Below are 12,059 nucleotides of genomic sequence, written 5' to 3' on the forward strand. Positions count from 1 at the left end.
AACTATTAATTCTACTGCATCTGTAACTGGCAGGACATCTCTGTCCACTAGGTAGCCTGCCAGAATGCTATGCCACAGAGTCATTCAGAAGAGAAAAGACTGCAGTAGTAATTTTAGCACATCATTGTCTAATACTTTAGTACAGTGGTTCTCAACCATCCTTATGCCGCGACTCTTTAATACAGTTCCTCATGTTATGGTGACCCTCAACCATAACTAAAGCATAGTGATTAATCACAAAAACAATATGAAATTATATATGTGTTTTCCAATGGTCTTAGGCGACCCCTGTCTGTGAAAGGGTCGTTCGACCCCCAAAGGGGTTGCGACCCACAGGTTGAGAACTGCTGCTCCTCATGCTAGCAGTGTAATATTAGGCAAAAATAAGTCTACGCAGTTGAATCACTGTGATGAAACTTCTCCTTTAGAAAATGAAGGTTGAACTAAGTACTGATAACCATTCTTTTCAAGTATGAGCACCGTTTCTCTCTTCCAACTTTCAAATATAAAACATTTCAAATATATAGAGGAAAAAAAAAAAAAACAGAAAAAAATGTTATAATGAACACCCGTGTATCTACCACCTAGATTAAACAACTGTTAGTCTTCTATCAAATTTGCTTTACCTTTACAAACACACAAACACAGATCCAAACCACTTAAAGTAAATTACATATGATACTCTACACCAAAATATTCAGCATATACAGTATTCCCTCACTTATGACAGGTATTATGTTCTATACCCCTCCCCCCTGCGATAGGTGAAAATCTGCCAAGTAGGAACCTTACATTTATTTTAGTATTTATATATATTTTTAAGGCTTTATAAACCCTTCCCACACTTACAAACCATTCCCAGTCCCTTATTAACCTTTCCCACACTTTTATAAACACTACTTATGTTCTTAAACATATTCTACACTCTTAAACCTACGTTAACTTTAACAACATATGTATACAGTACTGCAAAATCCCGCGATATAGTGAAAAATCTGCTATAAATAATTAAATATAATATTTTTTTAAATCCCACAATACAATGAGCCCACGATAAGTGAACCGCGATATAGTGAGGGACTACTGTATCTCCAAAATTTGAGGCCATTCTCCTAAATAACTATAATATCATCACACTTACTAAGTTTTACCTTAATTTCCTAATATCATCTAATAACCAGTGATATTAAAAGGTTAAGAAATGTGCAAACTTCCAAATGATAGAGAATATAGTTTTAATAAACACTTTTGGAAAATACACACAGGACATATGGACTACTCACAACAGTTGCAGTGTTGCAAGGGTCTAAGCCCATAGGCTGGAAAACACAGGTCCGTGGTTGAGAAGTCTTAAGGCAAGAAAAAAATCTAAACTCCAGAACTATATTTCTTTCTCAAAAGAATGAGTTTTTAATATTCACATTTGGCTCCTCAACTCTGATGCTATACACATTTCAAAAGGCACTTCTCTGCTCAGGTGCTACATTCATTAGGAAAACTGAGACCTGGAATGAACCTCTATATATTATTACTCCATTCTGTTATCATACCAGTTACTAATTAATAATCTACCTTATTCCAAAAAAGAACTTGTAAAATTTATGTATTTTTCATAAACTCAATGAAAATTATAATTAAGGAACAAAAGATATACTGGGGGACAGAGACAATGATAACTAAACCAGAAACATAAACTAAGACTACTTACTGTAACTGAATTCTTTTGAATTTTCTGGAACCAAAGCAAAAATGGAAATACTTTGTACCTTTTCATTAGCTGTTTAAAAAGTACTTAAGATATTTACTGGTACACTTAATTGGAAAAGAAATTTGCACATGGACTTTTATATAAGAAAAACTGACTAACAATTGAAATCTTTAATGACTTTTACAAAAGGTATAAAAACATTCTTCACAGATGATTCTTACATTCATTTATAACAAAACCCAAGGCCTTATAATAAAATCATAATTCAGTGAGTGAGTTACTACAAGAGCTAAATGAATGAACACAGTTCAGGCCTGCAGCTTTCTGATAATCTGATTTGATACTGAAAGAGGGCTGGGACAGTCTAAAAGAGAGAGGTAGCATTTCCCTTAGCATACGGGTGCCAAATATCAAGGATGTAACCTGAGTTTTTGAGAGAAGTTGGTCAGCACACACTACAAGATTGAGACCACTGATGAGTGGTCTGGCAATCAGCTTATAACTTCCATGAAGTAACAGCCTATAAGTATTTTTTCCTAATTCTAGCTTTCCTTCACACTAAATAGGTTGAATGCCCTATGTTCACACGGGATGAGAAGTCTGGCATCATCTTATTGTAGAAAGTGGTAAAAGGAGGACAGATGCGGGAAACCTAGACACTCTAATTTTAGATTCTCCACTCTTACACACTACATAGGAGAGAGGTAAATAAGATTTAAGGATCATATGCTTGGTTCCTACTCCCTCTTTTCCTACTCCCCACCATTTATTAAATACACATGTACACATATGTGCATGCATAATTAGCACACAGCACTACCTTTCTCTCGAATAATGTTTCTCAACTCAACTGTCCTTCTGAATCCCAGTTCTGTCATTTTCAAGAAGTAGAACAGTATAAACAAAAACGGCTCAGACCTTTGTGACCTCTGAGACTCTAACTTCATCTTCAAGTGCTTCAGACTGCCTCACACATAGAGAGCATGGGGCTCAATATACAGGGTGGGATAAAAGTAGGCTTACAGTTGTTCATATGGAAAATACAATAATTACTACATAATCCAAGAATAAACTCCATGTTTTGGTAGTCACAGATGCAAGCCTACTTTTGCCACACCCTCTGTATTAGCTACCTTTCCTATACATATTTCCATCACAGATCTATTCTCACAGACACCAATCAACATGGATTTCTATGCAGAAATTGAAAGTTTGCAAATCAGAATTAGAGTTCAAAGTTCTTTGCTTCCCCTGTGCCAGGTGACGATATCTCCAACAGCTAAACTCCATCAAAGAGCATGTCTACTGTTCAATGATTTAGCAGCAGCAGCAGTATAACAACTAAAGCTTGAACTCTGTACCTGTAATCAAGAAGATAATGGCACAGGATAAATCAAGAAATAAAAATTGTTCTGTTCCTTTCTTGTACTCTTATTCTTGTCCATTAATTTTATATTCCCAAATAATAATGTTTCTCAACTTGACCACGAAAAGGTAAGAAGAGTGCAAGGGGCTGAGAGATCAGAGCTTTGAAGTATTCAAGAGATGCTTAGTTACATAACATTTAGAAATTAGCCACAGGCACCTTACTGCCAAGATGAAAGTGATCTTCAAAGGCTATGAATATGAGAATTCATTCTAAGAAGTGACTGCCTTACAGTTCAAGGCAAAGTCTACCCATCTCTACAACCGAGTATTATTTTGGCTCTTTGTACTTACCTCTGCTTTCCGTCTTGACTTCATTACCTCACTGGTGTTCTGTCTTCCCCCGTCTCCAGAACACAAATGTCCAAGATTCCAGCAGACACGAGGATAAACTACTATACAATTGTGTTTCATTAACATCTAGCTCCTTCTGGGACTTACAAGTTAATCAAATGGATAAACCTTTGACCTTAACATATGACACTGTTCCACCTCCCTCTGAGATCATCAATCTTAGGACTCATCAACCTTTTGGAACTTACATCTTAATCTTACGTATGCCTAATAATTTAAATCTCATTGGTGCTATCCAATCTGCCCCCCTCCCCCACTTACACAGTAGGATCTTTCAAGCCAAAGTCAAGGTGGTACAAAGTAATCATGCAAAATTGGATTAGAATTACTGCTCGGATTATTGACTGTACAACTTTCATAACCACTGAACATCTGTTTTTTCATTATCACAATAAGGATACAACACACCATGCAGAATTCTTTTGAGCACACACACTATCAGCTGCTGCTACTACCACTACACTGAATTTCCAAACTTTAAGCATAATTATCCCTTTTATGTATATGGTTGTTTCAAAAGTTTTCAAAGTAATTAATTTGACATCATCTTCATTTTACAAGAGAGGAGACTGAGGCTTGCACAAAGTCCCAAATATAGTGGGGCCTCAGTAAATGTAAAATACTATTCTGAAGGGTAAGTGACTTATACAGGTTAAATATCTAGGATCAGAACCAAGGAATTCTGACTCTTTCCAGTATTTTGCCATTCAGTTCCTTGTCTATACTGTGCTTCTGTGTTTATCTGGAGAAAATAAAATCATAATTCATATTTTCTTATGCTCTATCTCAACTGCTTTCCTTTCATATTGGTTTTTTTATAAGTTTACAGCAGTTTGCATACTAAATTTCTCTCCAAGTTTCTCTATACACTCATCCTGTTACAGAAGGGGGGTGTCCAAAAACCCCCAGAGCTGGTGGCTGGGGGATAGGGAGAAGGAAGCAGCTTTCAGGATGCCTTCACATGCCTGAGCCTAGGGGCTAGTGTCTTTGTTATGCAAATGGATTTAATGTATCCAAGGCCCAGGAAGATGGGAGGGGTCTTGGACGCAGTCACGGATTTAAAAATAAGCAGCAGACATTTTAAGGGGACTGACCACGCGGTTTTGAAAAGGAAGGTTCTCCATACGGTTTTGGTGAGGGGGTTTCTCCATGCTGTTTGTAAGGAAGGCAGACACATCATGCTGCTCTGAAAAGAAGGGTTCTCCATGCAGTCTGCAAGGAGGGCAGAGGTGCTCTCCATGCGGATTAGAAATGGGGAACACCATGCAGCTTTGAGAACACCTTGCAGCTTGGAGAAGGGGGAATACCTTTGTGATTTTGGAAAGGAAAGGCTGGGAATCTATGCAGTTCTGAATTAAAAGCTGGTGAGGACCATACCTTCCCCAATCAGAATTGAATGATTGGCAGCTCCCGGTAAAGCTGAACTGTGTGTCTAGGAAGTAGGGAAATGGTATCGCTAACTTTTCTAAAACTAGCCTGGTTTGGTAGGGGGAGAAAGAAATATGTGCTTGTGGGTGTTTTGAGGAACATAAAACTTAATGGCAGAAATCCACAAATAATCTAAATCTATATAACTGTTAAATAAACAATTCTTTTTCTTTTCACTAAACTCTGGTATTGAGAGTTATAATTCTGGCGGCGGGCAATTGGGCCCCTAACTAAACAGCCTATGGGTGCTAGGTTTCAATTGGAGCAGCCCAGGGGTTCTGTAACAATCCTATTAACTGAAGATTCCAGGACTCAATTCAACATAAAGAGGTTGACCATCAGGTCATTTCTTGAAAGGCATCTAGCACTACAACTTCACTCTAATTCCCTATTGTAATTAATTCTTTCCTGGCAGATGTCTAATCTATTACTTATGGGTTCCAACTGTCAGTCACAGGCAAAGAACTCTGATCTAAATATCCCAACCGCACATTCTCTCTGCATAATTACCTAGAATGCTTTCACTTCTGCCATTTATATCCCTCCATTGAAAACAATGGTTAAGAATCATTTCCTTTGCCAAGACAACTCAATGGACAAAACAATAGTCTTTTCAACAAATGGTACTGAAACAAGTGGCTATTAACATGCAAAAGAATGAAGCTGACCCTTCCTCACACCATATACAAAAATTAACTCAAATGAACCAAAGATCTAAATGTAAAAGCTACAACTATAAAACCCTTTGAAGAAAATATGGATATAAAACTTTGTGACCTTGAATTTAGTCAATGGTTTCTTAGATATGACACCAAAAGCATAAGCAACAACAAAAAATAGATAAAATAGGCAATCGAACTTCAAAGAAAAATATTAAGAATATGAAACGACAAGCCACAGAATGGGAAAAATATTTTTGCAAATCAGTTTTCTTATAAGTCTTGTACAGAGAATATGTAAATAACCTACACCTCAGTATTAAAAAGAAAACCCAATTTAACGCTTTGAGTGTCTGTGTAATTTGAAATTTGGATCAACATGAGAAAAAGTTACATCAATATATAACCTGAGGTACAAAAAAGAAGACAAAACATAAAATACGAATTATTCCATTGTCATTTACATTTATAGCCATCGAAAAAAGTCACTGGGAGCGACGCTGGCACTTTTGGGAAAATTTGTCAGCATCGCTCACAGCAACGTTGGCACTCAAAGGTTAAAAATGGGCAAAGGATCAGAATAGACATTTCTCAGAAGACGAAACATAAATGGCCAATAAGCACAGGAAAAGACACTCAATATTGTTAGCCATTAGGGAAAATGAAAATCAAAAGCACAATGAGAGACCACTTCACACTCACTAGGATGGCTTTAATACAAAAGACAGATAATAACAAGAGTTGGTAAGAATGTGGAGAAATGAAACCTTCTTAGACTGCTGGTGGGAATGTAAAATCATTCAGTCTTTAGTAAACAGTCTGGAAGTTTCTCAAATGATTAATTACACATAGAGTTACTAATATGATGTAGCAATTCCACTCCTAGGTACATACCCAAGAGAAATGAAGACATATGTCCACACAAAAACTTGTACGCAGATATTTGCGACAGCATTATTCGTAATACCAAACAGCAGAAACAACCAAATGTCCACCAACTGATGAATGGATAAATAAAACATGATATATCCACATGATGGAATATTATTTGGCAATAGGAAGGAATACTGATGTACTGCAACACCAATGAATCTTGGAAACTGTGTTAAATGAAAGAAGTTAGTCACAAAGTACCACATGTTGTATGATTCCACTTACATAAAATGTCCAGAACATACAAAATCTACATAAATAGAAACTAGACTCGTTGCTGCCTATGGCTGGGAAGAATGGGGATATTGGGCAATGATGGCTAAGATGTGTGAGGTTTCTATCGGAGGTAATAAAATGTTCTGAAATCAATTGTGATGGTTGTAAATCTGTGAATATAGTAAAAGTCATAGAATTCTACAACTTCAGTGGGTGAACTGTATGATATGTGAATTACACTGTAAGAAACTGTTAAAACTTGTTAAGAAGCTGCTAAAACTTTTAAATCACTCCTCCATGTAATATTTCTAACAGAACTTGTTCTTTCCTCAGCCATCCCAACTCTTTTAATAACAATACAAGTTTACTGCCTAGAGGTACTTGATAAGAAACAGAATGGTATATTCTAAAGAAAGAGTCCTAGTCAAGGAGAGGAGAAAACATAGACTGAATCCCACCCAGTTTTGGTACCAATTACCTGTGGAGACAAGTTTCACTAAAGCTCCAGTTTCCTTAACTTTAAAGCCTCCTGTGACAACATTCTTGGTTCACCCAATTCTCTTAGATCTTTTTGTAATTTATACAAATTTGAACTTATGGGGGGAGGAGCAGAATAAGGAAGGAATTAAACATTCCCATAAAAGTCTTCTGTAGAAAAGGGTCATCTGTACTCCATGGTATCTGCTTTGGTAAATATGTGGAATAAGCAGCCACTCCTCTATATATTTATGTGAAATATTCAGAGCAAAAAGTTTTATTATGAAGTGCAAATAAAGGTTGTAATCACATTACACAAATGGCACCATGGAGTATATGTGATTGATAACAGAATTAAAAACATTTATAAAGCTATTACACTGCATTGCACCATGGATTCTTTCGGATAACAAAACATCTCTTCACCCTAAACAATGTGTTAACTATTTTCATTACAGATACTATTGGTAACCACCAAGAGAATAGTGACTTTTTATGTTCCAGGTTCTTTATACACATTATTTCATTCAATCCTCAAAATATCCTGCAATCTAGTTATTTATTGACTTCACTTCTAAAGGTGAGGAAATTAAGGCTTAAAGATGGTGACCTTGCTTACCTTTGCTATTCAACCTATCTTTGATGTATTATAAACAGGCCTACCTAAAATAACAAACCAAATCACAAGGGAGATGCTTCATTTTATTCAACTTATCCTAAAGGAAACTTGTTAGCTTTATTTTGTTCCAATGTCTTTAGAATCACATCGTAACAGCAGCGCAACAGAACTGGATGGCTTGTACACTACACATAACGTCTACATGGTACCACCTCTGGGTCTTGGCACCTGCAGCTCTCTTACCCTAGAAATCTTTTATCTCTGTATTTTTATCCAAAATCACCGTGATCTTAAAGGCCCAAATGCCATTGACCACCTGAAATTTCTCTGAGTTTCCTTTGTGTAAATTCTCTTCCTCTTCGCAACTCTCATAGCATTGGGTGAATGAATAATAAAATACTTACATTAAGACAGATACTCTGATGGGCAGTGAGTTAGTTATAAAGATTTATTCTTTTGCTATATAATGCAGATCAAGGAAATTAATTATACGGGCATTGCAGTCAGTATATAAAAACTTACAAATAGGTGAATCTCCTTCAAATGCACTGTGTTGTTAAAGAAAAAATCTTGACTCATAGCTTAAAAAAAAAAGATAATTGAAGGTGAAAGACATAGTCTTGAGTTTATTTCTAAACTCTAAGAAAAACTTAATACTCGCAACCTGGTTGCTACTTATTATTTTCCAACTCTAGTTTTCAAAAATATCTTCACTTGCTCTTTTTTTAAAAAAGATTTTATTTATTAATTTGTAGAGAGAGGGGAAGGGAGGGAGGAAAAAACGGGAGAGGGAGAGAAACACCAGTATTTGAGAGATACATCAACCAGATGCCTCTCACATGCCCCCAACCCAAGTATGTGTCCTGACCAGGACTTGAACCACAGACCCTTTGGTTCGCAAGGCAGCACTCAATCCACTGAGCCATACCAGCCATGTCCCTTCAGTCTTCCATAAAACCCAAATCAAAGCTTTTCTTTCCATTTTGGTAGGCTTCAATTGCCATGTTCCATTTATTTTTAAAAACAATCAGTTGTAACAGCATCTAATAAAACTGCTTACAGTAAAAAGCCTCTTCAATTCCTGTGACACCAAAGGGTAAGACTTTAAAGAGTTTCTTTGAAATTATCTAAATTTCTAGGTTAATTTGACTAATATTGTATTCCATGTACCAAGTTAAGATGCAAAATGCATGCTTACATTGCTGATACTTAAATTTTACTATCTCATCTTATAACTTTAACATTGGTATTACGTAGTTGTCTAGAGGTCACGGAGCTCTTGTAGCAATTTCAGAGGACCATGTAGGAGGGTGGCAAAGAGGCTGGTTTGTTGTTTACATAAAACTAAGCATTTTTAAGTTGAGACAACCCATTTATCCTCACGTTCTAAAGGAAATAAAAAGAGCGCACATATGTAACCTTCATATACTACTACACAAAGAATTTTATATGTATTCAATATAATCTTCCTAATAGCCATGGGAGGAAGTTATGACTACTAGTATCTTTAACTCAAAGGTGACACTCAGAGGATATAAAACTTGTTAAAGGTCACAGAACTGATAGGTAATAAAGAAGGGATTTGAAACTAGGCTTTTCAGTCTATAAAGGCTTCCTGTGTCTTCAACTACTTTTATAATAACTTTTGTTAATCATATAGAGCGTAGCAAGGACCTTCAAGAGACTTTCTCATTATCACACAATAATACAGGGAATAAAATTTCTTAGAAAACATGCACTCCATTTAATGCACTAAATCAAATTAATCTAGACTTCATTGCTGGAGGCACTGCATCTAGTAGTAAAATTATTTCACTAAGGAGCACAAAAGCAAAACACAAAGAGAAAACATTTTCCCAACAGTTTTAAAGATGCATCTCCATTTTCTGAAACTCTTCTAATCTTGCAGCCTCTAGGACAATGTTCCTAAGGGTTCTGGTGTCTGTCTGTCTCTGATTTAAATATATATAATACAACAGTTCAACCTTTTTTGCATTACATATCCCTTTCAAAATTTGATGCAAACTATGCATTCTTTCTCCAGAAAAAAAAAAAAAGTGTGTAAAGGCACACATTTACTTATAATCCTAAGAAACTTATGGACCCAAGATTAAAATTCCCATAAATAACATTTTGCTTTGGATAACAGGGATCTCAAGGCCCAAACTGTTACTCAGCTTTATCAGGTAGACATATCCAAGGAACTACCTATTACAGTTCAGATTATTTTCTCTTGGATACAGGGACATTTCACGTCTCAAAATATTTAAAAATACTCATACCTTTTGTACCAGAGAGTCTACTTTTTTAGAAGCTTTCCCAGAAAAATAGATCTAAATGTTTAAAAATTTTACATAAGAAATAGAAAAACAAAACAAAACATCATAATAGCCTTTCCATCCTTAATATTCAAGTTGAATTCTCTGTAAGACTTGACACTGCCTATCTTCCCCTATTTACCCTTGGGAGACCTTTATACCCCTGTTCCTGAAACCTATTGCCTTTGCATGTAAAGGAAGGGTTGGTATAAAATATTTATTTAACTTCCACATAATTTAAAAGTTTGCACACAGAAGTTACTATTAACACTACAAAAGCACGATCTAAATCCTGACCCCACAACACAGCAATCCCCTATTATCCAGCTGTTAGCAGTAAAGATATGCCACTTCCATTCTGGAAGGAGAAATGATCATATCAGCAAGGATGCTTTTCATCATTCTCAAAGCTATGTGACCCTATCTCTTCACTTCATATGTAGATTTGGGTTGTTAAACCTATCACTCATCAATATTAATATTCCTATATTCACTAGCACAGAATTGTTGGTGATTCATTACATATATTCCTGCAGAGGTTTAAAGAAACAACAACAAAAACAAAACAAACTCATTCATCACCAGAATCAACCCAAACTATATTCTTCTTAGGAGGTCATTCTTTAGAGCTTCCATTCTGGACTGACTACCCCAATTCTTTTTTTTTAAATACAAGTAACAATTTATTTAGAAAGTCACAGAGGTAGAAGTGAGCCATGGAGGAAATGAGCCAGCTGGGCTGCATGGGCTCAGGAAACGAGTTCCAGAGGCAAAAGAAGGGCCCTTGGCGCTTAGGAGAAAGAAAGCAAAGAGACACACCTAAAGGAAGAAGGCACAGTTGGCAAGAGAGGGAGAGAACCTGATATATCCCAATTCTTCAGCTATTTGGAAATCATCAGTGAATGCTCAAAAGCTATTATTAATAAGGCTAATTTAATTCATTGAAATAGTAAACTTCAAATGCCTAAATGAAAACAAATTAATTAAACAATAACACCCAGAACACACTACTAAATAAGTAACCAAATACCATCTCTTAAAAGAGGGGACAGGCGACTTATGGCCAAGATGGAGGCATATACCAACACGCTCGGTCTCCCCCCCACAACTAAGAAGGACTACAACTACCGCAAAACCAAAAATAACCAGAAGTTCCAGAAAATAAAGCTACATGGAAGTCCAACGTACCAAGTTATAAACAAGTCGTGCTCATCCGGACGGGTAGGAGGGGCGAACCTGCGGCTGAAAGATCGAGCTGTGCTTGAGGCAGCAGCTGCAGCAATGAACAGCAGGGCCTGGTAAGCAGACACCCATATTTGAGGGGAGGAGAAAAGCGCCTGGGAGCCGGCCCTGGCTGGACACCAGACCCGTTGGCTCGAGATTCCAACGCCAGGGAAGGCAGACCCCAATTGTCTCAGACTGAGGCCCAGAGGGCGTGGGGACAGAGGAGGAGGCTCCCGGTCTCTCAGTGGAGAGTAACAGCAGAAATCCATCTTGGATCCCCGCCCCCACAGCATGGAGAGAAAGGTCGCCAGGTTGTGACGAGCACGCGGGGCTCCGCCCAATATAGCTTAGGAGGTGTGACAGCGCCCCGCCCAAGAAGGAAAGATAAACAAAACGGTCAGAATGGCAGAATTAATGATTGAAATACCAATCATGCAGCTAACCTAAAAGCAAATAAAGGACTTGACCCATGAACAAATAAGAGAATCTTTCTGAGGCTCAGTTCAGAGCTATAGTCATAAAGCAGCTTAAAGACCTAACAGCGGTACTTAATCAAGACAGGGAAGGAATGAAGGCTAGTCCTGCTGAAATGAACAAAACTACATACAAGACAAGTGGTGAGGAAGGGAAAGCCAGGGATCAAATCAACAAATAGGAACATAGGGAGGGAACAGTCAACCAGTGCAGAAAGAGGAAAT

The 12,059-nt window shown here is 37.1% G+C and overlaps 1 protein-coding gene across 6 annotated transcripts in view; it reads right to left on the reverse strand.

The window, feature by feature from the left end:
- TMCC1 (transmembrane and coiled-coil domain family 1) overlaps positions 1–12,059 on the reverse strand; it is a 242,665-nt gene that overhangs the window by 93,294 nt on the left and 137,312 nt on the right. The window contains exon 1 of one of the 6 annotated variants that reach the window (XM_090284213.1): positions 3,428–3,556. The exons of the other annotated variants lie outside the window; for them this stretch is intronic. Coding sequence (XP_090140339.1) covers positions 3,428–3,553 — 126 coding nt within the window. The 5' untranslated portion in view covers positions 3,554–3,556. Of the gene's footprint in view, positions 1–3,427; positions 3,557–12,059 lie in introns of those variants that run through there. 6 annotated transcript variants of the gene reach the window in all.

The sequence above is a fragment of the Furipterus horrens genome, unplaced genomic scaffold (genome assembly GCF_987537825.1).
Source record: "Furipterus horrens unplaced genomic scaffold, mFurHor1.1.pri manual_scaffold_7, whole genome shotgun sequence".
Taxonomy (NCBI): Eukaryota; Metazoa; Chordata; class Mammalia; order Chiroptera; family Furipteridae; genus Furipterus; species Furipterus horrens.